Source organism: Mesoplodon bidens (genome assembly GCF_964165515.1).
Source record: "Mesoplodon bidens genome assembly, chromosome: 7".
Classification (NCBI taxonomy): Eukaryota; Metazoa; Chordata; class Mammalia; order Artiodactyla; family Ziphiidae; genus Mesoplodon; species Mesoplodon bidens.
In genome coordinates this window covers 9,074,179-9,102,146 of record NC_138164.1, presented here as the reverse complement: position 1 = coordinate 9,102,146, position 27,968 = coordinate 9,074,179, and the positions used below count along the sequence as shown (strand labels likewise).

The following is a 27,968-nucleotide window of genomic DNA, read 5'->3' as shown; positions in this document are numbered from 1 at the left end:
AACTTGAAAAACACTGCCCTAGCTAGCATACTTAAAAAATCTTTTCATCTATTAGATTGTTAAAGATTTCTTAAGTTTGACAACATCCAATGTCAGTGAAAATGAGGGAGAAAATGGTACTATATGCCTTGGTGGAAATGTAAACTGTTGAACCCTTTGGGAGGGTTAAGCTGTAGGTATCAAAATGTTAAACATATTTATCCTTAAACCCATTATTGCACATTAAGGACCCTAAGGAATTAAGTGTGGTATGGTGTTTGCACGTAACAGTTATCACAGTATTTGTTTAAAACCCTCTGTGTCCACTAATGGCAAATTGGTTAAAGAAAATATGGAGCTCCCACAAACTGAAACAAACTAAATCTGTTTTCACTTTACATAGGAAAATTATTTTGCTAGAGTAAGTCAAAACGCAGATTAAAAAATAATATACCATGTAGTAGTATGTAAAATGTGACCTAAACAAATCAAGTGATGTTCACCAAGATGTTAAGTGTCTCCAAATGATGAATTTTGTGGTGATTTCTACTAACTTATACTTTTCTTTAGCATCCAAGTCTTCCCTAGTGATTATGAATTCGATTTTTTTCAAACAGTAAAAAGTTATTTTCATTTGGGAAAGAAACTGAATTCCCACAGCATGTTTTAAATTATTCAACCATTAAAAATAAACTTTCATATGACTTTTCATTAAGATATCCACCACCTAAACCTAACTTTTTACACCGTGTGCCCTAGCTTACTGGGGGTGAAGGGAACCTGGGCCTGGGGCGCTTAACTGTTTCTAGCTTCTCCCAAGTTAGAACAGCCGCCCCGCGCGTGAGTGTTGTGGTGAGGAGGAGTGGACAGCAGGCTGGGAGTCTGTTACCGGGTCCGTGGCTCCCGTCAGGCCGGATGAGTAAGAGGCCAAGGTTTGGGTGTTTGTTAGGAGCCAACCGTGCGCTGCGAAGTCCTCGAAGGAGCAGAGTTCCTCGCAAGCTGCGTAGCTGTTTCGCATTTTACGAAGATCCTGGCGCTGACGAAGCATTCCTGCTCTTCAGTTACACCAGGGCCCCTTGGGGACACGTATGGCGAGAGAGATGCTTGTGCTTTCGTTCTCATTTTTCACATTAAGGGAATGGAAACTACCCACAGATAAGCCTCACTCCTTTCTCTGCTTCAGAGGACAATTTGCAAGCCCATTCATAACCCAGTTTTGACTAGAGGGGACCGTGTACACGTGACTAATGATTATACTTTTATTTCCAGCTTCTTAGAGATTACAGACAATTGTCAAGTGCCTTTAACTGTTCTTTTTTTTTTTTTTGCGGTCCGCGGGCCTCTCACTGCTGTGGCCTCTCCCGTTGCGGAGCACAGGCTCCAGACGCGCAGGCTCAGCGGCCATGGCTCACGGGCCCCGCAACTCCGCAGCATGTGGGATCTTCCCGGACCGGGGCACAAACCCGTGTCCCCTGCATCGGCAGGCGGACTCTCAACCACTGCGCCACCAAGGAAGCCCCCTTTAACTGTTCTTAATCAACCAATAAACAGCATTATGATTCTTAATAGTATACACAAAAGCCCTCTTTCACATTTGCCCCATCTATTTTTCTAAATGCTTATCGTGTAGCTTTACTTTCAGCCTCACGTTGTTCTTCCAGCTGGATTGTCCTTTTCATAGTTAAACCTCTTACCTTTAAAGAGCCTGATATCTCTGTTTGCTTCTCAGTGACCTCTGCGGTCACATGGCCTCCCCATGGGCTGCTCCACCTCGCCTTTCTCTTCCCTCCTTGAGGCCGTCCCTTAGCGCCTCCCAAAATGCCTTCACATGATTCTGGTTTCTTTCTGTTAAATATTCACATTATCATTACTTAGACTAAAGGAATAGAATTGTTTTCAGCTTGGAACAAAATAGGGCTGAAATCAGTTCTCTGAAAGATTGTGGTGTAGTGGAAGAAACATTTCAGTTCCACATGAGGAAAAACTGTTGGGAAGTTTAGAAGGGAAACTTTATACAGAAATTTGATAACCACCTCTCGTATTTTATAGAAAAAAACATAAATGCTAGCTGGCCTGCATGGCCTTAAAATCTCTTCCAACCCTGAGTTTCCACGGTCTGGAGGTAAGGGGACAAAAGTGTTAAAGACATTTCACTCCCAGTAATAAGGGAAGTGAATGACATTGAGATTCAAGTTGTTTGTAGTTTGGAATTAGTCTAATATGGATACCTGGCCCAACTGGAGGACAAAAGACAAGCGTTTCATTTGCCTACCAGCTCTGGCATCTCAGAATATGGAAACAGCCATGTGCTAGCCGGGCACTGTCAATGAGGCAGTTCTGTTCATTTCCATTAAAAAGCAATAGCTGTCGTTTAAACTCCTAAATGCCCAAATCTAAAGGATCCACACTTAGGTCTAAGATATGATCATACTGCAACGGAATGATTTAGCAACCTTGCGATACCCAGGAATCTGGTTTGTAATGAAAGCAGTGAAGGGAGGAGCTGGCAGGGCACTGGTGGGGTGGTACAGGGGACACTGCTTATATTCACAAGGCCATGGGGTCCACGCATAGCGGACAGCAACCAGGCTGTCATGACAAGACTTGACATTCAGGGCCAGCGTCTGGGCGGAGAAAGTGTCCATAGGAGCTGGAAGCCACTTGCACTGATGGTCACTGCAACAGGAGATCTAACAGGAGAGTCATAAACAGGAACAGTTAGGACAGTCAGGAGGATATGCCAAGAGGCGGGACTACTCTTCAGACAGACTGAAAGAGGAGAAGCGGCCACTCGCAGCCACAGACACATTTCCTACAGTGACCAGAACAAACCTGAGTCCAGGTTGGGTCCTGGCCAGCACAGCCACAGATCCATAATAAAAGTTCACGTGCTAAAATAAATAGCTTAAATCAATAAGTAAAACATGAAATTACTGAGGGAGACAAGGCAGCATAGTCACGAAACATTCAGGGAAGGCTCCCCTGAACAACCTTCCCGTGATCCTCCAGCCAAACAGCAAAGCAGGCAGGAATTTGGGTGAAGTGAGCCACCGCTGTGCTGCTCTCTGGCTCCCAAAGGAGCTGGGGAATGAAGAAGGGGCACAAAGGAACTGTGGATGGTGAGCTGGTCTCAAGTCAGAAAACAATCCATCTGGTGAAGGGAGCATGAAATACCCAGTTCCCAAGGTTCAGTTCTGTCCTGGTCCCAGCTAAGATTCCAGGTCCAGACGATGGGCAGCCTGCCAGCTGTTGACTAGAGAGGAGAACTCAGAACACAGACTCCTTGGAGCTAGGATTCACCTAAAACCCAGCATGCAGAGAAGCTAGGTGGAGTAGGTGCTGAGGAAGCACCTGAGGCAGGTGGATGCTCTGGTTAGGATTCCAGAGGAGGAACAGTCCTAGATAAACTCCTGTGTAATTAAAGTTTGTCTTCTACATTCTTTCATCCCCCCTCCAATGCCCTCTTTTCACTCACCACCCACCACAGCCTAACAACTTCGGGGCTCCCAAAGACATTTAAATGCTCCACCTGGGAATGCCTCCACCACCAACCCCGACCTTAGAAGACTCCTAAATAAGCTGTTTAATCAATAGCCCCAGTTCCACAGTGGAATGATCCTCACCAGGTATTAGAAGCAAGTACAGAGTTCCATTACAGTAATTCATACTAAGTTGCAAATCACCAAGCTTCAACCTCTTAAAGGAGAGACTCAACTCAAAAGAAAATCAGAATTTAGGATAGTGCAACAAAGAAAAGATGTCTACGGATGAAGGAAACGTTCTGGAGCGAGGGTCCTTTCAATAGGTGCCCACAGATAAAGCCACGGGCCCTTTCCCACGCAAAGATGGCTGCTCTGGGAGGGAAAACGCAAAAGGAGTATCATTTCAATGTGGGCACGTCTTCCCTTCCTTGGTGGTCTCATCAAAATTGCCTCTAAGTGAATGAATCAGTAGCTGCTTTTTTGTTGCTCTGAGATAAACTCAGCACCTGACCAACCAAAACCTGCCTCGTAGTCATGTTATAATTAGAGGTGGGCCTCGGTGTGGAGGAAATCCCGACCCCCCCCCCACAGGATGAACCCCTACTGTTTCTGCAGTTCTCACCTCAAATATCTTGTTGTGCCTCTGCACCTGGATTGGCTGGGAATACGTGAGGTTGAGCAGCCCCATGTCGCCCAGGAGTTCTATCTTCTGAGGCAGTGGTCCTTGAAAGGTCAACTTCTCCCCATAGGCCACGGCACGGGCCCCCAAGTGCAGCCTGTAGGCCACCGTCTGCTTATCTCGAGGGTGTGTGCTACAGGATAAAGAAGAGGTAGAGAACTTTGGGTCTGGGCTCAACAATAATCACATTTTTTAAAAAAGGAAATCTTATACAAAGCACCCTTTAAGAAGGTGAGAATAAAGTTGACTGAATCTAATAGCCAGTGATCTGTGGCGAGTCAGCCTAAGAGAAATGGTGAGTTGTAACCACAGATGGGGCTCTGGGCCTTCTATGGGTCGGAAACCTTGAAATAACCGAGGACTCCTCGGAAGGAAGGAATAAAGGGAGAGAGGGAGGGAGGGAGGGCAGGTACTGGAACTAACCTAGGAGAGCTCTCGTAAGACTGCTGCAACCACTGAAAGTCCTGTGTTTCATCTGAATCAGCTGTTCATTACTTGGTCCCCTCTAGGTTTTATTTGTTCATTCAATAAACATTCATTCTTTCAAAACTAAATAAATATCCCTAGTGGTCCAGTGGTTAAGACTCCACACTCCCAATGCAGGGGGCCCGGGTTCGATCCCTGGTCAGGGAACTAAGATCTCACATACTGCAGCTAAGCCCGCATGCTGCAACTACCGAGCCCACGCGCACTCTAGAGTCTATGCACCACAACTAGAGAAGCCCGCGCGCCGCAACAAAGACCCAGCGCAGCTGAAAGAAAGAAAGAAAAAGATTTAGAAAGAAAGAAATGTTCATTCAGGCTCCTGCTATAATCCAGACACTCTGTGTTGGGCTCCATTTCACACTGAAATCCCCTGGTATCCTACAGCTAGCGGGTGGTAATCATAGGGGCTGTTTACATCAGGGTAGTCGTCCCCCTCTGAGTCCACAGTAGAATTCCATTTCCTGCTCTCACTGAAGACAGGCATGGCCATGGGATTTGCTTTGGCCAGTGCCATGTGAGCAGAAGTGACTTATGTTGCTTTGGGTGGAAGCATTTAATTACCAACGTGAGACCGTAGGTGCATGTGGAAGCACAGATCACCCTGGAGCCTCTGTCGCTCTGGATCTGTGAATGACGATGAGAGCAAAGCCTCTCTGTTGACCTTATTTGGACGTGGAGTGTGAACATGAAATAAGGTTCCGTGGCATCAAGGCACTGGGATGGTGAGGGTTTTTGGTTACTGCAGCACATCCAGTGTGAATGATTGATAAATCATGCTTCTAATGTCCAATCCTCAGGCCCCCTCACAAGTGAACATCAGAGTGAAGGCCACAGACAAAGAACATGTATTGTTGTTCAAACAAAGCCCAAGAAGCACCCACCTGCCAAAAGGCGAATTCCTATCACAGAGATCCATAGCTACGGCCATGAAAGTGTTGGGCATCCTTAGGTTAGGAACGTAGCCGAAGTCCGCTGTTTGGTGCCAGCGGATCTGGGGAAGTCCATCATTCGGGGTTGCACCAGACAAATATGAAGATAACTAGAAAGTAGACATTGTGCATCAGTATTTTATTTCATCAGAAACCTACACTGCAATAAAGCTGGAAAAACATTAAAATTTTTTAAAAAGAAACCTACACTAGAGTCTTTCACAAGAAGACCCTGCTTCTGCTTCACTGACTCCCGTGCTCATCCAACACGTACTTACGGAGCCTCTCACCCTCGTGGCTGAAGCTCTCATCCCCCTCGCCGCAATGGAACTCTGCCACCCCTCTCAGCAAGAGGTGGGGTCTATTTCTCCTCTCACTGAACCTGGGCTAAGCCTGTGATTTGCTCTGACAAACAATGCGGCAGAGGTGATGGTGTGCAGCTTCTGAGGCTTTGCCTCAAGAGCCCTTGCCTTCAGATTTCACTTTCTTGGAACCCTGAGATGGCCATGTAACCAAAGTCCAGCTACCCTGCTGGAGAAATGTGGAGAGAGCAGCCTTGGAAACTGGAAGGTCATGAGGAGAGAGGTGTTAATATCCCAGCCGTCCCAGCTGAGGGGCCAATCATGTGAATTCTAGATCCTTCGGTTCAAACTGCAGCCACATGAGCAAGCCTGGCTGAAGTTACAGAGCAGAGATGAGCCACCCCAGCTGAGCCCTCCCTGCCTGGCCAACCCATGGAATCAGGGGCAAACACAGTGGCTGAGGCGGTAAGCCCCGAACTTCTGAGGTAGCTTGTTACAAAGCAGTAGGTCGGCCACTGACAACTCTGTGTACAACACAGGCCAAAGCCCTGTAGGGAAGCAGGGAGGAATCTGCCCTTGAGCGCGAGGCACATTGCACCAAGGACCGCAGTTCTTCACACCTTCCGAGAGCCACACCCTCTTGCCATACGGCTCTGTGGTTTCTCCCACTAAGAGAAGGAGTACATTTCCCCACCACTTGATTCTTATTAAAATCTCTTATGCAAATTGTCTTTAACATATGAAATGATAAAAGGTGCTGAAGCTGCACAATGAAATGTCATGAAAACTAGAAAATGGCAATAAAAAGATCCAGTAAGTGACCCTACTACTTCCCACACAACAGCCAGAAGAAGAGTGAATGCGGAGCCATGTTCACCAACCAGCGCCATGAGGAGGATCATGGCAACAAAGTCTAGGGTGAGTTACTAACCTGAAGCGCTGAGGGGAAATGCTACCAACAGCCGCTCAAGCCTAGGAAGTGGTCTCAAAATGGCAGTTTGCTGAGAATTCCTGCAGTAATTCTCCACTATTTCATCGGCTGCACTACTACACACTGGCCTCATGGGGGCAGCAGCAGACTCCACACTCGCATGAAATTCCTGTTTTTCCTGAGATAAAGCAGGGCACTTGCTCAGTCTCCTGCAGTGATTAGTAGAAATACTAATCACTGCTAAAGAAGGCATATAATAGCCAAAGAATATAAAAGTGGGCACATTTGGAGGACTTGACAATAGCATCTGCAGTCTGCAGTGTGTTCCACTGTTCCTCCAAAACCCTTTTTAAAAAGCACACTCCTGGGCTTCCCTGGTGGCGCAGTGGTTGAGAGTCCGCCTGCCTATGCAGGGCACGCAGGTTTGTGCCCCGGTCCGGGAAGATCCCACATGCCGCGAAGCGGCTGGGCCCGTGAGCCATGGCCGCTGAGCCTGCACGTCTGGAGCCTGTGCTCCGCAACGGGAGAGGCCACAACAGTGAGAGGCCCACACACCGCAAAAAAAAAGCACACTCCTAGGGTCTCCAGTCCCTCAACTCCGGCTCCTTCTACTCTCTCCCCGGGCCTCCACTCACCTCTCTACTCAGACACAGGTGTCTAGCCCTGCTCTCTCCACGGAGTTCGTGTCCTGCCTCTAACTGTGCTCTAGTTACTGCCACCACCGTTTCACACTCGGCCCTTCCATCAAGTCAATTCATCTTCCTTTACACACCAACTGTCCCTCCAGATTTTCTGACTTCTCTCATTAATAATATAAACACTGACATTTTCTAGCTTGTGCCAGGCTTTACGTGGACTAACTCATTTAATACTTAAAATAACAAAAAGGTTCAATATCTTGTTCGAAATCACATAGCTAAAGAAGTGCCAGAGCTGGGATTCGAATCCCCAGACCATGCTCTGAGCCATTATGTTGCCGAATTTACTATTTCCCTTTGAAGTTAAACATTTATATTCCCAGTTTTCCACAACCAACCAACCAACATACTGTTGTTGATGATGATAAAGTTGACACCCAAGGCTAAGGGACTTCCACTAAACCGCATGCACAAGTGCAAGGACCAGGTCTCTCTGCTTTATGCTATATTTCTAGTACCTCACACAGTTCGTGGCATGTAATAAGCACTTAAACATATTGTTGGCTTGAATCGGTTCAAGTCACATTCAAATCACCACGTACACAGGCTGAGAGACAAAAAAAATAGTTTCCACCAACAGTAATACAGAACTGGTGACAGGAGTTGCTATTTTGAAAATAATGAGCAGAATATTCTCGTTCAAAGTCAAAACAAATGTTAGAAGAAAGAAAATGATTGTGAAGTAATTATAAGTGGAAAGAAGGTCTATAAAAATCTTTATCCAAAAAAAGGTACATGAAATGGGATGAGGTAGAGGAACAGGAGGATGGTGAGAGGAAAGCATCTCGGGGACACTCAGAGGCGGACGCCTCGAAGTAGGTGCGTCCAACTCAAACATTAAAGCCTATTTTGTGTTTATGCTGTGAGGTGGGCCTCGGGGTTTTTTTGGGTTTTTTTTTTGCGGTACGCGGGCCTCTCACTGTTGTGGCCTCTCCCGATGTGGAGCACAGGCTCCGGACGCGTAGGCTCAGCGGCCATGGCTCACGGGCCCAGCCGCTCCGCGGCATGTGGGATCTTCCCAGACCGGGGCACGAACCTGGGCCTTGTTTTTATAACACCTTACTTGTTTAATTCCTATGTTCTAGACAAGTCAGAACTACTACCCTGCTAAGACATCTAGGTCTCGGAGGGGTCACGTGAACAGGTGAGGCAAGGCAATTATGAACTTGGTAAAATATGTTTATTCCTTTTAGACAAGGCTGAAGCAGAATCTTTCTGACGAGGTACCGCTAACTGAAAGTATGGTTTCTCTTGATATACTTTTTCATTTGTGTGTCGGGCCATATTTAATGAGTGCCGACCAATTAGGTCATACTGGGGCTACAAATGTGATCCAGGAAAATGTGGTCATGTGCACAACGTACATACAAGTAAAAAGGGGAAGTGAAGGGTACTAAGCAATCACCCATATGGGGACAGACTCTGGGTAGTCGCAGAAGCTTCCTAACTGATATCCAGGCTAACGGATGATAAAAGTTAGGTAGGAAAGTGTGGGAGAGAAAGATTGTTCCAGGCAGAGAGCATGCGCAGTGGGCTGGGAGTGAGTGAAAGAGCGCGGTTCATTCTCAGGGGTGGGAGGGATAACAGCAAGTTCGGGAGGGTGTGGGGAGGTGGACACTGTCACACATGGTTGCTAAGAGTATAAATGTATACAAACTGATACATTTCCACAGAAAAATTTAAGGACATGTTCAAAGCCTTAAAAAGTGTGCAATTTAACCTAGTAATTTCATTTCTGGGAATTTATCTTATGGAAATAATTAAGCATGTGTGCAATGATTTAGCTACAAGGAAAATAAACATGCCACTGCTTATAAAGGCAAAACGTTTAAAGCAACCTAAGAGCCTATCTATGGAAGACTAGTTAAATTACAATACAACCATATTTCTGAGCACCCTCCAATTGTTATAAATTGTGCTGGAGATTAATATTTATTGGCATGAAAAATGTTCACAATATGACCTTAAGAGAAAAAGCAAGATATGATACAGTATTATGGTATGGATCCTATTTCAAAAATATATGAGCAGAGGAGGTCTGCTTATTTCTGGATTGTGGAATTATAAGTGTTTTTAGCTTCTTTTTTTTTGCCTTTCTCTTTAATATTTCTTTAATGAACATGTAATGCTTTTCAATAAGAAGAAATATTGGTTACTTATTAACTTTTTTTAAGATGTAATTGTCCCATCAGTAAACTGAGATGAATTAAGTTATGTTCAGTTCTTGACCAGCAGGCAAGCTAGGAGGGCAAAAAAAGGAAGACGGATTCCAGGGAAGAGACCTCAACAGCACCTCCCCACACCAAAGCCCATGAACCCTCTTCCTCTCAGCACATACCTGGACAAATCCAAATGGGAAGAAGCGCTCCGTCTGCCCCTGGGAGCCATCGTGGAAGGTTTGGCGCCAGTCTTCAATGAGTGCAGGGAATGTACAATTGTACAGGTCCCTGTTAAAGTTTACATTGGACTCCCCTAAAAACAGTCCAAACTGTGAGAAGAGTTTGGGGTAGAGGCAAAGGCAGCCACACACTGCTCCCCAACCTCTATGCATGCCTTTAGGTAGCGGGCCTTCCTGAGGTCTCCCTGGACTGGCCTTGTGCTTGCTCTGGCCAATGGGGCATCAGCAAACACGATGCAAGCAGAGGCTTGAAAAGCAGTTCAGCTCTGTGGTTTGTTCTCTCCTGATACACTTGGAACCCTGACACTGCCATGTAAATGATATCTGAACTAGCTTGCTGAAGGATGAGAGGCCACGTGAGAACCGGGAGGCCCCGGCAGACAGACAGCCCCAGTCAAAAGACATGAGGGAGAGGCCAGGCTAGGTCATCCAGCCACCAGACAACCTGCCAGGTGGCCAAAGGCACATAAGAGATCCCAGCAGAAATTAGCCAAAGCGGCTCAGACAGAAAAACTACCCTGCTAAGCCAGAGAATAGTGAGCTCACTAACATTATTACTGCTGGAAGCCACTAAGTTCTGGGGTGGTTTCTTATGCAGCAACAGCTAACTGATACAATGGAAAACCAGCAAACTGAACACTCACCCTGGTACCATATCACCCCTTTCAGAGTCATATTACGGAGCGGATGGATCATGGCATTCCAGAGAACAGAGTAGTCACTGGGACCAGTTTCAAGATCAGATGGCATGAACCTGAAATCAGTAAGACGCACAAGTGTCAAGAGAGAGCCGATGACTGATCACATGATGATCCCGGAGCTGGGCATCTATCCAGCTTCACTAGGGGCAAACTCCTGATGAAAGCAACACAGAGCTCAATTCAACCACTCTGTTCCCATGAAAGCATGAGGACAGTCTCCAAATTTCACTCCAGGTTCTTCCCAGAATAACTGTCATCAGTCAGCTTTCTGTGAGTTCAGACGGGGCCATCCCGGTTTCCATCTAGTGATTAAGACCAGGGAGGAGGAGCGTTTCAATGAGTCTATCGCACAGGCAATAAGTCTATTTAACTAGTACTCAATGGGTGGACACTTGAGACTGCGTTAAGCTCTTTGCTTTTATAAGCAATGCCATGATTATCTTCCTTAGAGCTAAATCACTGCATACAGTCTTAATTATTTCCTTAAGATAAATTCCCAGAAATGAGATTGCCAGGTCAAAAGGCACATTTTCTTAAGACTTTGAACATGTCCCTAAATTGTCTCTGTGCAATACTTGTATGAATTTACACTTGCAGCAGCTGCATATGAGAACGGCCACTTCCCCTTGCTATTGTCCCTGCCATGTCCCCAGAGATCTGGGAAGCCTGGCTTTAGATTCCTCCAGCTCTACCGAAGGCAAGTCCTTCTGTTCCAAAACTGGAAAACTTCACTTCCCAACAGGCAGGCCTTTACCCAAGATATACCAACAGCTCAAGTCCATGCTCTTCCCAGAACTGATGAGACAAGGTCGGTGAAAGCAGTTCACATATTGTTCATCTCTGTTTTAACATTAGTGTCAAGATGTTATTAACCAGCCTTTTCTCTCCCTTCCCCCACCTCCAAATATTCTTCGTGATCCAGCCCTTCCTGAGTGTGCTTTCACCATCAGTCTTCTAATACACTTCTCTGATTACATGGGTACTTGTTCTTCCAAACTGTTAGACTGTGTTTATTCTCACAGGCAACACAGCACAGTGGTTAAGAGCACAGACACTGACACCAGACTTTATCATTTCCTAGTCGTGTCCACAAGCAAGTCACCAAACCTCTCTCAGACTTAGTACCTTTTTCCATCATATGTTAATAGTATCCACTTCAAGAGAGTGTTGTATTGAGTGAGTTAATATATATAAAGTGCTTACAGCAGTATCCAGCGTTTAGAAAGCTTCTATTAAGTATTAGCTATCACTGTTATTAAGGAAAAGGGTCATAATTCCTTCCTGACATATTCTCAGATGGTTGTGGTGCTGATGACAGTGAAAATAATACTTGAATAAGTTACAAACATTTAATACATATTTGTACATTCAACACATTCTTGACTCCCCAAAGGAGACCATGATCTTCCTCTCTACAAAATTTCCTGGCTGGCTTTCTCCCAGACCAGAGGACGCTTTCTTACCCTTGCCTCGGGACCCCACAGGCTTTCAGCGACCTTCCAGATGACCAGGCTTCAATGGGCGTCCCGGCCCACGAGGAGGAGAGCAGCCCCACGGGATACCGCAGAGTGTCATGCAGGTAACGCCCAAAGAGCCAGCACACTGCTGACATGTACGTGAAGTTGCCATGGCCCAAGTTTTCTGTTCGGAGAAACAGTTAAACAGTCATGGAAAAAGCAGATGGATAGGGACTGCAGCTCCTAGGTGGGTCCAGGTGAGAAGAATGGGTGTGGGTCAGGCCTTGCATTTCTTTCTGAGACTCTCCAAGAGTAGGATAAGATTGAGAGGCAGCTGTCTCGCTAGCAGAAAGCCAAAGGCTCTCTGGCCAGGCAAGCAGGCATCCCCCTGCTTCCCCACCGTGTGCAGGGCCCTGAGAATCTAGGAAGATTAATACTCCTCTGCAATAGGTGAGGGGCAGAAAGGCCACTGGCCCCCATTCCACCCTCACCTACGTGTTCCTCTTTCCCAGCATCCATCCCCACTTAGCTCTGTGGAAGGGAACAAGCAAGCATGGGGCAATGTCGAGAAGAAAGGTATATTTTTTCTGGGTAGTTTTATACCCAATTTTATAGCTATGGTAATGAAAACAAGAACAAACAAGTGATGGGGAGTTTGGCCAAAAGGGAAAGTAACAGAAACCAAAACCAGTGTTTAAATGTTCAGCATCGGGACTTCCCCGGTAGTCCAGTGGTAAAGAATCCGCCTTCCAATGCAGGGGACAGAGGTTTGATCCCTGGTCAGGGAACTAAGATCCCACATGCAGCGGGGCAACTAAGCCCACGTGCCACAACTACTGAGCTCGTGTGCCTCAACTAGAGAGGCTGTGTGCCGCAGACTATGGAGCCCACGTGCCCTGGAGCCCGCGTGCCACAACTAGAGAGAGAAAACCCACACGCCACAACCAGAGAGAAGCCCACATGCCACGATGAAAGATCCCACATGCCACAACTAAGACCCAACAAATAAATGAGTAAATCTTTTTAAAATAAATAAATGTTCAGCATCATCTAGCTCATTCGTCCATACAGACCTGTAACCAAGACAGACCAGAAGAGGCAATTTCCATGTTAGAAGAAGGCTGGTGAAGAGGGGAACGTGAACACACGCAGCTGATGGGATCAGTCCAATCCAACAGCTGTTAAAGAACCACTTTGTGTAAATCACTGGCCTGGCACGTGAAAGATCAAAACTCAATACAGTTCGGTTCTCAAAATGCGGATAGCGTAACAGTAGGAATTGAAATCAGTTTCAAATCAGTTAAAATGGATTGAGCACCCGCCAGGTGCCAGGCGCTTCTAGATAGGGGTACTGTAATTAAAGGGACATGGAGAGACATGGAACCTCTCCTCAGAGGTCTTATATTCTACAGAATAAGACAAATATTCAGCTGAGTACAAAAGGTGGCAAAATATGGTTTAGTGCTTTAAGAGGTATAAACAAGTGCTAAGGGGTTTTAACAGCAAGAGAAAGAATATGAAATGAAAGGCAGACCATTAAATGCCAGGTGAGGGCGGACCTCCTTCCCTGTTCTCCGGGCATACTCTGTGCCTGGTGTTTCCCTCACCCCACTAAACCATCAGGACTTCTATATTCTCCATGTCTGGCACCCAGTGCAGAGTCAGTGAGTGTTTGTTGGCTGGTGCTGGGTAGCTGTGGGCAGCTGGAATAAAGGTGACTCACTGATGGGCAGGTAGAGGGAAGAGGTAGTTAAGCGGGAAGGGGAGGGAGGTCGGGCGGCCTTGAAAGACAGGAGTCCAGGAAGTAGAGCTAGCATTCTAGGCAGAAGAAACAGTATGTACAAAGGCATGTAAAACTGGACAGGTTTTGTTTTGTTTTGTTTTTTTGTGTTTTTTTTTATGGGTTAGGGTAAGGGTTAGGGTTAGGGCATGCGTTAGGGTACGGGTTAGTGTTAGGGTACGGGTTAGGGTATGGGTTAGTGTTAGGGTACAGGTTAGGATAAGGGTACAGGTTGGGGTACAGTTTGCCTCCTCTCTACAGTTAGCTTGGTCCAGATAGGGCCAAGCTAATCACGGGAGTCTTTAAAATCAGAGACCCCTCCCAGCTGCAATCAGAGATATGAGGGCAGTAGAAGAGGCTGCAGAGACTGGAAATGTGAGAGGGGCTTGACCTACTAGGCTCTTCCCCACACACCTGCATGGCCTCACCTCTGTCAGGTTATTACAGAAATGCTGCCTTTCTCAGCTGGGACCTCCGTGGCCACTCTAAGTGGGAAACCACCACCCCATCCCAGCCCCAGCAGTACTGGCCCCCTTCCCTGATGCATTTTATGTACTTATTTCTGTCTCAGCAAGCACCACCATCTAACCTATCCCTTGATGCTCAAAAATTGGAGTCTCTGAGTTCAGAGAGTGAAATGGAGCCGACAGCAAGGTATAATACCTTTTACCCAAATCTAATTGATTCCTGAGTTTTGGATGACATGCATCAAGAGTTCACAGACCAAAGGATTCATTAAAAATCTACCCAAATCTATTCAGTTTCTGAGTTCTTAAAGGGAAAGTTCTGACAGTGTGATACTGAATAGTATCAATACTTTGTACAGAATTTACAAATTTTATTATCCATTTTCTGTATTCCCTCACTAGACTGTAAGCTCCATCCAGGAGACCAGGCGTGCCTGCCTGCTTTATTCTCTGCTATACCCCCAGCATTCAGAATAGCGCCTAGCTCATAGTGGGCATCCAAACATTGGCTGAATGAATTAATACTTGAAAATGTGGGAGCAATTGAGGTTACCAAGGTAAAGCATGTACAGGTGAAAGAGAAAACGGACCAGAAAGAGGACGAGGGACCACGTCTGGAGGAAGGGACTGAAGAAAGCAAAGAAACAGGCAGGGAGAGGACAGAGAGGGAGAAGGAAGGAAAGGAAGCGCCAAGCAAGCTCAGAGGGAGGCGGGAGGCGCAGCTTCCAAAAGCAGCAGTCAGCAGGGCCGATGCTACAGGGTGTCCAGAGTGCACTGTAGAAGAACAGCCGTAACCTTGGGGGAAGCGGTTGTTGACCTGGACGCAGAAGCCAGATTATAAAGGGTTAAAGAGTGAACACGTTGGAAGGCAATGAAAAGAATGAAAAGGTGTTCTAAAAAGGTTTAACAGAGCAAAGGAGAGAGGTGAGGTACCAGGAGAAGGGTGTGTGTTACACTTTGTTTCGCTTGGTTTTGTTAGAATAAAAGAAAAGCAGAGCTCTGAGGGCGGGGACTGTGTCTGCCCCTATCACAGCTGCACCCTTGGGGCCTAGATCAGAGCCTGACGCAGAGCAGCCTGAACTAAAGATTTCGTGCAGATTGGACAGTGGGGTAAAAGGACAGAGCCTGAGGGATAAGAGAAGGCCCTGGAGAAGGTAAGAGCCCGCATCAGAGGCAGGCCTGAAAGGAAAGAGTCAGCTGTGTTCAGACACAGAAACAAAGCAAGAAAGAGAAGAGGAGAAGAGAAGAGAGCGTCAGGCACTGAAGAGATGATGGCGGAGCTTGTGCTGAGTGGCCTCAATGGGACCGACGAAGATGGAGGAAGAGCCATCTCCTCAGAGCAAGGGGGCAAGATTCACTGTGGAGTCTTGGGAAGAAATGTATGAAACGGGTACCATCAGGAATGGGGGAGGTGGCAGTAAGAAATGAATAAAAGGATGAAAGAGATCAGAACCAAATTCACGATCACAGATTGCAAGCAGGGCACCAGCCCCTCACAGAAGAGATGGCACATGTTCCGGCAATCACTTACCCAAGGTGGGCTTGGACCACTGCAAATCAACCTTGGCAAGGTCCTCCAGCTCCTGCTGAGCCCGGTTGAGAGACACGGAGAGGATGTGGACAGACTGATAGGCAGCTGTGTTCGACAGCTCGTTTGTGGCATTAAATATCTGGAAAAGAAGCAAGAACGTCATTTGTCACACCAACCTAGTGGATGGTCAGTGATGCTACTGCCTGCTGGTAAATACCGCCAAGCCTCTGAGCTCCTTCTGAGCCTTCAGGAGACCAAAACCAAAATGAATAGTCAAAACCAACGACGGGCTGGTCCGGATCGCCTTGATCCACAGAGACCGTGATAAATCATGTCCCCAGAGAAGGTGGGAACACAATGAAATCTGAGATCTCAAGGACAAGTCTGTGTTAGATGAGAAGAGCTGTGGATGGGTTTAGGCTAAAGAAGGCCGATATCCTGAAACGAAAATACTTCTATTCAGAAAAAGTAGCTGTTAACATAAAGCCATAGCATTAACTTTTTTTTCTTAAATGGAGCCAGAAAGGCCGTGGGGAGGTAAGTTTATGTAATCCATAGCCCAGTCGAGATGTATATTCAAAAGAAACACACCCGAGAAACGATTTTTGAACTCCTGAAACATCCTGAAATCAGCCTCAAGATGCTTATCTTCTCATCTCAGTCCTGGAAAATCACCCAAGAAAAGCACAGGAGGCCTGGCAGAGTGAAAGGGGGTGTTCAGAGTGATCGCTGACAACAGTCCCAGGAAACCAGACAAAGAAAAGGGTCCGTCCAAAGGCACAGCACTTTTTTCCAAAGCACTTTATGAAACCTCACCAGTTGCCAAGAGAGTGACAGGACTGGCTTAGGGTTCCTCTGGACACGAATGTGTGCTACACCGACTGGTTTCATTGTTAGTCCTATGAAGCACTATTCCTCTCTGGGCTTACATGTAAGTGCTATCTCCTTCAATCCTGATTTTTCAGTAGTTATGTTTCTCTTTATTTTAAAAAGAATGTATCATAAATATATTGTTTTGCTTTTTAATTAGTGTTTGTTTTTTCTGGCCTTCTCTCCATCCCCCTGGACAGTCTGGTCTTTCCAAAACAAAGGCCTACCAGGAGCCTCCAGAAGGCCAGTTATCACTGGCCTCCGGGAACAAGAGCTCCAGCTGAGACAGGACTGCCACAGCCAGAGGCACAGGAGGCTGGGCCGCTTTCCACTGGCTGCTGGCCACAGAGTGTGCAGCTGGCTTTCCCTCCCACCCGCCACAGAGAATACAGCTGGCCTCGCTGCTGCAGCGTAGGAGCAGCCAGAGTGCCTCCATAGAGCATTTCATTGAAATGCGCTGCCCCTTGAATCGCCTTTTGACTTGCCGCTGAGCCTGCTGTGGCCAATAAGATGGCCAGATGCAAAAGAAATGGCTCTTTTGGTCCCAGTGGGAGCCGTAGCCTGAAATGCTCCCTGGGTAATGGCAGCTCTAGGCTGTCAGGGTTACTGGTCTTCCACACATGGTCTCAGGAAAATTCCACAGGAAATCCAGACCTGCTTGTTCAGGATCTTCCCTGGCAAGTTTCATGTAAAATAAACATTAAAGACTAAGAAGAGACTAATGCACTCACAGTATATTTTGGCAGGGAAGTTATTTTTCAGCAGCAAGTACCTGTAAAAAGTCGCCTCCCTTGAAATTCAGTTCTGCACCAAGCACTAAGGATCGTATGTTGCTTCCATGGAAACGGGATGAAACTGCTTCTCTCCACCCACACCAGCTTCTGCACCGACTGGGAACTCCAGTGCCTCCTCGCAATGAGACGCTAGTTTGGGGGGGCGGGGGGCAGCGCAGGGAACACGCGTCCTGTCTTTTCGACCCGCTGCTAACACTGTAGAGTACTGCAAGGCCAACAAAACTGGGGGGAGCGGGGCGGGGGGGTGGTTGGCATCCTCCTCTATCGTTACCAGCACACAGAACTGGATCCAAAGCATTGGCTGGAAAACTTCCATTTTCAAACTCACATTTGTGTATTATTTCAAGCCAAAGCTCGAAAGCCACAGAAAGTGTTAGCAAAAATGGGGGTGGGGGGAAATTCTTGCTGCATCTGATGACAATTATACTTCTGAAATTGGTACCCTGTCCCAACATCACCAAGCCTTTTTGATGGAAGGATTTCCTTGGGGATACTGGCAGCAAACTTAGGAATAAAGAGGTTTCAGGAAGATTTTCATTTAAATGACACTTGGTTTCCCTGCTGATGAGAGGAGAAGCCTTACTCCATCTGCTGAGATCAAATTTCATCTCATCAAACACCTCAGTGTAATTATTTTTCTACCAAGTATTGAAATGAGGATGTAAATGAATACCAAGGTATTTGAAGTCATTAAGGCTGCGGCGACTGGGAGAGCCCCACCACCTCTCTGGGGACCCGCAGTTCACCATCAAAGCAGCTGCTCACTGGTGTTCATTTTGTAACCTTTATACTACATTCTTGAATTAATGAAGAAACGACAAGAATCTATTTCCTCAGAGAGTCTTGGCATGAGGTCTGCACAGGGGAGCAAGGCACGTGTGTGAATGTGTGTGTGTATGTGCACCAAGTGCACGCACTGAAGGACACAGGGAAACGTTAAAGAATTTGGATCCTGTATGTTACTTTACCTTCTACCACAGTACAATATAGCAGATTTAGTTGAGAAAATAACTACAAATAAGCCAGTCATCACAACTCCTATGAATCTGGTATCGTAATGTGGCACCAGCCCTTCTCTTCTGGATTTTAATTCCCCTATTTGTAAAGCAGGAATGTGGGGATTGCTGAGGTATTGAAAAATGGGCTTTCTATCTAATGTTGGCCATCTTCTTCCAAGCTAACTAGAAATATCCCAGTCTTAAGACATAGCCTGACTTAGGAGGTGACAGATGGACATTTAGACTTTCCTCCATTTATAAACATCTCACTCAGTGTTACAAATAACACTTGACTTTAAAATTCCACTTTACCCTAACAACAAGATGGGCACACAATCTGCCATGTCCCTCATTTGACTGTGAAGAGTGGTTGGTTATAGTGGAAATCTTATCTCCTCAGAAAAGTCACAAGGAGGGAGAGAAGGAGAAAGACAGAGACTCTATGTGTGTACACGCGCATGTGTGCTGGCAGTCTTCAGGGGGAAAGGAGCAAGTGGAATCAAGGAGGAGTCATGTGAAGCATCCTTTTGATGAAAAACAAAGTTCTACCGAGTGTTTAGAGACTAGAAAACTTGGCTTTCGGTACTGTCAGCACCTAAAATTCAGTCTTGCAGACTAAGTGCGTGATTTAAAACAAACAAATAAAAAAATTAGCACTTGTCTTTTTCAGATGGAATCTTTTTTCTATTTCCCTGTATCTCAGAGCTTGTAGCCCTAGTTTAATATAGAATATGCTTAAGAGTAAATTCCAGGCAGAAAGAATGTGTTCTGTCTTAACAATCAAAATCTGATTAAGCTTGACAGAAAATGGGATGAGATCCCCTGGCACAGACTGCGGCTGAAAACCTGACTGTACAGATACAAATAGATCTGGTCCATGCCTTTCTGTGCAAACAGAGAACTGTAATTAAAGCATTAAGGAAAATACTGTTTTCCTTAATGAGTTAACAGCAATCCCACTTCTATATAAAACCATGCTTTCTATCAAGAGATAAAACTTCAATTTTGCTTCTATTCACTTATGTTAAAAGGGAGCCCAGTTAAACTCCAGTTTAATAAACATTTAAATTCAAAAGGTTTCTGTATACGTAAGTAGGGCAGGAAGAAAGACTAACTAAAATATTGGTTAGGAAGACATAAATGCAAGAATTTAGATTTTTAAATTAGAAAACTAATAATGAAAGGAAGTAGATATGTCCAGAGTAGAATCTTTTTAGGAGCATTATTTATTAATTGGTCAAAAAAAGGAAAAAAAAAAAAAAAAAGGAAGAACCCATAAGGGGTAGAAGCTATAGAAGCAAAACAAGAAATCATAAGTATGTGCAAGGACTCAATTTTATAAATTTTTTAAAAAAGATTAATTGAGATCATGGTCCAGCTGTAGAGATTTTTAAATCTCAAATTTAAATATTTCTCAAAGATGGAGAAGTAGATAATGGAAAAAAGGCAAAGAAATAAAAATCAACTTGAGGAGGAATTGAGTTTTAGAGAAAGAGCTAGGGAAGATGATAATCTTTTCAAGACCTTAACCTATTAAAGGAAACAAATGAAAGTACACATCAAAGTATATAAATGTATTAGTTCTGATGAATAATGCAAATTAAATCATTTATTCCTAAGATTCTTATTTATATAATGTGCCTCTTTACTGTAAACTGAGCCTTTGATAGATATTTAAGGTATCAGTTAGGTGAATATCAATTTCTTGATTTTTTAACTTGCTCTTAAAAATTCTAGTTATTTCATGCTCATTATAGAAAAATCAAAAAATACAGACAAGCAAAGAAAACTAATCCCAATTTCAAATGTGCCAAAGAATTTAACTCACACTAACTTCTCTGGATGTCTGATACTGAGTAAAAAATATTTACTCATCTTTCAGCAATAATTTAAGCTGATAATCTTTAAATATGTCTATGAACTTGCTACTGTCCAGCCCTGATCCTAATATAAATGAAACAGCAATGGTCTCGCTTACTTTTATTTTTAAATCAGATAGCTTCCACTAAACAAACAAAGCAATGACAATTCTGAGGCCCAAAAGCAATAACGCCATCACACGGTACCTAGAAATCCACTCTCTTTATTCTAGACTGGTTTTGTGTTCAATTAGAAAGTGGAGTTTTTGTAAAAAGAAATCTCGGTGCTAAAGACATTTAGCATCAAGGCTTTTGTGCTACCACCGTTGTCTTGCTAGGATACCAATGAACAATTAAGAAACTTTCTCCCTTGATAACTCTTTCAATGTCCATTTTATCCAGCTTTACTTAAGAGACCTCGCTCATCGTGTGTCAGAGGGGCCCTATCCTCTAATAGCAATGGGGACAGGCACACTTCAAGATGAGTTTCATCACTGACAACGTACTGGCAGGTCGGCATCCCCGTGTTCTGTACCGCTTGATTCTCTGGGTACTGTATACGCCCCATCCCCTACCTGGGAGCTCATGTAGTGCTCTTCCTCCCGACATTCTATCAGGGTAAACAAGAGCCCAGTGAAGTCTCTCTATAGCTGCAATAAGGGAGAAAAAATGCTAGTTCTCAAAATTTAAGAACAATTAATCTTCAAAGGCCATGACTGAAACAGAGAAAAAAACTGACACTAACAAAAGAAATCCTAGGCTATGAAAAAGTTGAGCAAAAAGAGTCATCAACGGCTCTTATTTCTGTGTAAAATATATATATATATTAATCTGATATATGAATATATATATCAATTTGACACATGACCCCTAACTGAAGTATCAAGGTGTCTGCATGCGGCTTACCTTGGGATGGTTCAACAATAACAACAACAAACAGATAAATCAAATATGGCAAAATACTTACAACTGTCAATCTAGGTGATGGATATATAGGTCTTTATAAGTCTCTTAACTTTTGTGTGTGTTTGATGTTTTTACAATAAAAAGCTTTTTAAAATAATGACATCTTATATTTAGACATCACTTTTCAATTTATAAGGGCCTTTTAGAGACAAACAAAATAGTTTTATCTTCATAATGGCTCTGTTAGTTAGGTCAGATATAGTTGTAGTATAGTCATTAAAACTAAGCCTCAGACATTTAACAAAATTCAACAAACTTTCATGATAAAAACTCTAACACAAGTAGGAATAGAGGGAAATTTTCTCAATATGATAAAAGGTGTTTATGAAAAACCCACAGGTCACATCATAGAAAGACTGAAAGCTTTCTCCCTAAGACCAAGAACAAGACAAGGATGTCTGTTTTCACCACTGCTATTCAACATTGTACTGGAAGTTCTAGCCAGAGCTGTTAGACAAGATAAAAGAAATAAAAGGCATCCATATTGCAAAAAAAAAAAAGGTAAAACTATTTCTAACTGCAGATAATACGCTCCTATACATAGAAAATCCCAAAGAACCCACAAGAAAGCCACTAGAGCTAATAAACAAATTGAGCAAAGTTTCAGGGTACAACATCAAAATGCAAAAATCATTTGTTTCTAAACATGAGGAGTGAACAATCCTAAAAGGAAATTAAGAAAGTTCTATTTATAATAGTATGTAAAAGAAAAATACTTCAGAATAAATCTACCCAAGTAGGTAAAAGACTTGTACACTGAAAAACTATAAAATATTACTGAAAAAAAAATAAGGAAGATCTAAATTAATGGAAAGACGTTCTATGTTCATGGATAGGAAGACTTAACATTGTTAAAATGTCAGTACTACCCAAAGCAATCTATAAATTCAACACAATACCTATCAAAATTTCAACAACCTTTTTTTGCAGAAATGGAAAATCATATCCTTACATTTATGTGGAATTACAAGGGATCTTGAATAGCCAAAACAATCCTGAAAAAGAAGAATAAAGTTGGAGCACTCACATGTCTCAACTTTGAAACTTACTACAAAGCTACAGTAATTAAAACAGTATGGTACTGCCATAAGAAGAGACATACAGACCAATGGAATAGACTAGAAAGCTGAGAAATAAACCCTCATATATATGGCCAATGGATTTTTGAAAAAAGTGCCAAGACCATTCAATAGAGGAAGGACAGTGTTTTCAACAATTGATGCTGGGAGAACTGGATATCCACATGCAAAAGAATGAAGTTAGACCCTCACCTTACACTATATACAAAAAAGTGATTAAAACGGATCAAAGACCTAAACTTAAGAGATAAAACCAAAAAACTCTTAGAAGAAACACTGGGAAAATCTTCATGTCATTGGACTTGGCAACAATTTCAAGAAAATGATACTAAAAGCATAGACAACACAAGAAAAAACAGATAAACTGAACTTCATAAAAATTAAAAACTTTTATGTATCAAGGGACACTCTCAAAAAAGTGAAATGACAAACTAAGAATGAGACAAAATATTTACAGATCATGTATCTGACAAGTGATTAATACCTAGAAGATACAAATAAGTCCTACAATTTAACAACAAGCAACCCAATTCAAAAATGGGCAAAGGGCCTAAGTAAACAATTTTCCAAATAAGACATACAAATGGCAAATAAATACATGAGATAATACTCAACATCACTAGTCATTAGAGAATACAAATCAAAACCACATTAAGATACCACTGCACACCTACTAGTGTGGCTATAATCAAGAAAACGGAAAGTAACACGTGTTAGAATACAGTGAAATTAGAAACTTTGTATAGTGCTGGTAGGAATGTAAAATGGTACAGCCATTGTGGAAATGGTTTGGTGGTTCCTCAAAAGTTAAATATAGAACTAACCCAGCAATTCCACTCATAGGCATATATCCAAAAGAACTGAAAGCAGGAACTGGAACAGATATCTGTACATCAATGTTCATAGCAGCATTACTCACAATAGCCAAAAGGTGGAAACAACCCAGGTGTTCATCAATAAATGAATGGATAAGCAAAATGCGGCATATACAATGGAATACAATTCAACCATAAAAAGGGATAAAAGTTTGATATATGCTACATGGATGGACCTTGAAAGCATGATCCTTAGCAAGATAAGTCAGACAAGGGAGAACAAGTATTGTAAGGTTCCACTTACATGAGGTACCTAGAAGAGGCAAATTCATAGAGAGAAAGCAGAATAGAGGTTACCAGGAGGCAGGAGGAAGGGGAAGGGGGGATTTATGGTTTAATGGGTACAGAGTATACATTGGGGATGATGAAAAAGTTTTGAGGATAGATAGTGGTGATGGGTACACACAGCACTGTGAATATATTTAATGCCACTGAACTGTACACTTACCAACAATGATACATATTATGTTATATTCATTTTAACCACAATTTTTTTTTTTTTCCTTTTTTTTTTTTTTTTTTTTTTTTTTTTGCGGTACGCGGGCCTCTCACTGTTGTGGCCTCTCCCGTTGTGGAGCACAGGCTCCGGACACGCAGGCTCAGCGGCCATGGCTCACGGGCCCAGCCGCTCCACGGCATGTGGGATCTTCCCAGACCGGGGCACGAACCCGTGTCCCCTGCATCGGCAGGCAGACTCTCAACCGCTGCGCCACCAGGGAAGCCCCAACCACAATTTTTTAAAAGCATGTTTTACAAAGTTTCACAAACACCAAGTGATTTGCTCTAAGCCATACAACTAGTAAGAGGCAAAGCCAATATTCACTCTCAATTTTTAAATCTCCATGACAACAAAAGACAGAGTATGTTAGCTGCCCAGCATCCAAACAAAATCTAATTGTTTTGATTCCCTAGGCTCTCTCCAGAAGCTCATCTTCTAAGACCAATCAAAAAGAAGAGTAATCTACTTTGCCTTCAATTTGATATGAAATCATTACCATCACATACTCTCTAGCTTCTGCCTTTAGCCCAGGAAGGTGAGAAAATAGTGCCCCACACACTGACACACTAGCCGTGACTAAGAAAGCAGGCTCTGGGGTCGCATTCATATCCTGGCTCCACAATTACACTGTGACCTTAGGCAGGGAGCTTAACCTCAGATGGGCCGGTTTCCTCATCTGTGAGACAGGAATATCATATAAGTACTTACCGCATAAAGTTGTTAATCAAATTAATTAACACATGCAAAGAAAGCACTTAGAACAGATCTTGGCACACGGTAGAAAAAGAAGGCTTCTACCTCCTTCTCCTCCTTGCCCCTTTCCTCTTCCTCCTTTCTCTTCTTCGTATCAACATTATTAACACTGAGACTCTGCAAATTACCTGTGAAACAGTCATTTGCATGTTACTTTGCCCACTGCAAAGCCAGACATCTCCAAATAAGACATCATGAATTCTCAGGGTGAAGTTCTTCCTCCCAAGAATCTGCTGTGCCATCAATTCATAAGGTCCACCAGGCTTCACAGGATCCAGTACCACCATCCAGCTATTAGAGTGTGCTGAAATAATAATAAGGCTCCAAGAATTAATCAATCAATCAACTAAAGTGAAATTAAAACCCAGTCCTATCATGCATCAGACTCATTTGTGGCAATTCCCAGCTTCTGTGATGAACTGGATTCAAAGCTCTGAAGATTGGCCACATTTCAGACAGGTCAACAGAAATAACAAAAGCAGCAGCGTAGCTATCTTTAATCTGTACCAATCCCTCCTTACTTTTAATCAAAGCATTTACAAGAAAAATACATCACCCAGTTATAATCCTAAGCGAGGACAGACAAAAATACACAGAGATTAAAATTCAAGGGAGTTTAATACAAAAACATAAAATAGAAATTCTTCCTGTACCATCCAACTATCAATATTAACATAATCCTAACCTAACAGATTTACCCAGTGCCCCAAACTAACTTGTAAGTATCCAATCAAATGTGAGCACAGGTTAGGGAAAATCACTTATCATCTGAAACTGACTTGATGGTATCATCCTTGTCATCAACCCCCCAACTCCCCCCCCCGTTGCTCTCAGGGATAAATACCACCAGTGGTTCTGGGCTCTCCTATCAACAGTTAAACAGGTGACACATAAAGAAGTAGTAGGAGGCACATAAATTAATCTCTCTTTGAAGAAGATATTAAGACTTGCCCAATTAATTATTTTCACAGAGTTATCTACCAGATTTAAGGTTTGTGAACGCAGTTTGGGAGATGAAAAGCTATCCAAGACCCTATTTCAGAAATTCATGGCATATTCCTTAGGAACCACCCCCCTACCACCTTCCCACCTCTCACCCACGCACACCACCACCGCTGCCAACATCATACTCGGAAACTTAAGAAAAATATCTTCCAAGTGGCAAAATTATGCCTAGGAGAACCAAACAACAGGAACAAAGTTGAAGAAACGAGAGGGAGAAAATAGACAAAATAGAGAGATGATTGTTTTAAAATAAATATTCTTGGACTTCCCTGGTGGCGCAGTGGTTAAGAATCCGCCTGCCAATGCAGGAAACACGGGTTCGAGCCCTGGTCCGGGAAGATAACACATGCTGCGGAGCAACTAAGCCCGTGCGCCACAACTACTGAGCCTGCGCTCTAGAGCCTGCGAGCCACAACTGCTGAGCCTGCAAGCCACAACTACTGAAGCCCATGCGCCCTAGAGCCCGTGCTCCACAACAAGAAGCCACCACAATGAGAAGCCCGTGCACCGCCACGAAGAGTAGCCCCTGCTCGCCACAACTAGAGAAAGCCCACACGCAGCAACAAAGACCCAACGCAGCCAAAAATAAATAAATAAAATAAATAAATGTTTAAGAAAAGAGATTTATTAAAAAAATAAATATTCTTGCCATAATGCTGAAGAATATGGACTGACTTATAATTTGTGTCCATCGGATCAATGTAAATTCAAAGGGAAAGAATCGCAAGAGCTGGAAACGGGGCATCCTAAGGTTATTACACCAACCGGAAAAAATTATTTATAAAAAAACTAGCCAAGTGCCTACTCATGCCTGACACTGTGCTAAATTCCTCTTAATCAGTAACAGCTAAGAAGAGAAGTCCAGCCTCACAGCAGGAGATTGGTAAAGGCTCAAACCATAAAGGATTGCTCAGAGTCCTGTGGGAAACATCCAAAACCCTCAGGCATCAGTGAAAGGGCACAGGTCGCTCCTCTCAGAAGCACAACTGACTGAGCCTGCTACTCCCACCCCTGGGAGGTCAAGTAAGCCCAGGACTAAACGTTCGCTACTGCTTTTAACACCACCAATAGTCACAGACATCAACATATTAAATGCAGAATTCACCTAAAGCAGAAAAATCACTGTTTTGGAAACAGTGGGCAGCTAGTACAGATTGTGTCGCACAGGTGTGATGGGCTCCGTATGGCTCTCTCGTCTGAGCAGGCAGACTCTCCAATCTGTCCCAACCACAGCCTTGCCAATGTCTTTCCAGACTTCTTGCACTGACGCTGCTTACTGGAGCTCTGTCCTCCTGCCACCAACATTACTCATTTGTGATGATGAGGTCAATCCCTAGAAAACCCAGGACAGGACTATTTTTGAGCCTTCTACTACGGTGCAAGCTATTCCTAGTCACTGCTGTTAATTAGGTATTTACATTTAGTCTCCATCCAGGCAATATGGCTGGTGTGGAAAAGCGCCTTCACCAGAGCTTCTGAAAAGCTTTGCTGCCCAGCAATAAAAAGACAAAGAAGGAAAGGGGCGGGGGATGTTGGGGCAAAACAGGGCAACACCATCCTACACCCGGAGGATGAGCTCCCTCTAGAGACTAAAGCGTCTGAAGAGAACTAGGCATCGAGATCTGAGCCTTGTTCCCCAGGACTGCTCCCCCACAGGAAACGGCTCGACTTCCACAAAGACCTTGGAGAACTTCCTTCTGTTCTAGTCCTCGAGTTCTTTTAGTTTCTAGCTCTTTTCCTCTCCCACTTCATAAGAGAAAAACTCTGACACAAGAATGAGTGTTAAGTCAAGTTAACTGCCACGCAAGGCAGGGGAAACCAGCTCCACTACAGAGGGGTTATTAATGGTCAAATTAACTCAGAAATGATTTGTATAAAACAGTGTGGATTTACTGCCACGTAAGTATCGATATATACAAAGGAGAGCGGCCCTTGTGAAGACTGTTTTCTTAGACTCAAGGCAAGGGTGGGACATTTCACAAGGAGAACTGATTAGGCCTTGGCCTGTCCGTTAAGGACCGGCTGGTGAAAGTGGAGCTGACCACAGGCCAGTGAAGTCCAGTTATAGATTTCAGAAACTGTGTTGACCCACCAAGTCCATTAGGTTGAGTCCAAGCAATAAAATTGAGTGACGGGGCTTCCCTGGTGGCGCAGTGGTTAAGAATCCGCCTGCCCATGCAGGGGACACGGGTTCGAGCCCTGGTCCAGGAAGATCCCACATGCCGCGGAGCAACTAAGCCCGTGCACCACAACTACTGAGCCTACGCTCTAGAGCCCTCGAGCCACAACTACTGAGCCTGCATGCTACAACTACTGAAGCGTGTGTGCCTAGAGCCCATGCTCCACAACAAGAAAAGCCACCGCAATGAGAAGCCTGTGCACCGCAACAAAGAGTAGCCCCCGCTCACCACAACTAGAGAAAGCCCGCGTGCAGCAACAAAGACCCAATG

General features: G+C 44.1%; 1 protein-coding gene across 3 annotated transcripts in view; it reads right to left on the bottom strand.

The window, feature by feature from the left end:
- Positions 1–1,503: 1,503 nt before the first annotated feature.
- The window catches only part of SIAE (sialic acid acetylesterase), a 35,280-nt gene continuing 8,815 nt past the window's right edge, over positions 1,504–27,968 (bottom strand). For all 3 annotated transcript variants that reach the window (XM_081239450.1, XM_081239451.1, XM_081239452.1), the window contains 8 exons: positions 24,642–24,817; positions 15,821–15,959; positions 12,049–12,226; positions 10,529–10,638; positions 9,825–9,958; positions 5,508–5,665; positions 4,084–4,273; positions 1,504–2,669 (listed from right to left, as the gene is read on the bottom strand). In XM_081239450.1, coding sequence (XP_081095576.1) covers positions 2,394–2,669; positions 4,084–4,273; positions 5,508–5,665; positions 9,825–9,958; positions 10,529–10,638; positions 12,049–12,226; positions 15,821–15,959; positions 24,642–24,817 — 1,361 coding nt within the window. In that variant the 3' untranslated portion in view covers positions 1,504–2,393. The remainder of the gene's footprint in view (positions 2,670–4,083; positions 4,274–5,507; positions 5,666–9,824; positions 9,959–10,528; positions 10,639–12,048; positions 12,227–15,820; positions 15,960–24,641; positions 24,818–27,968) is intronic.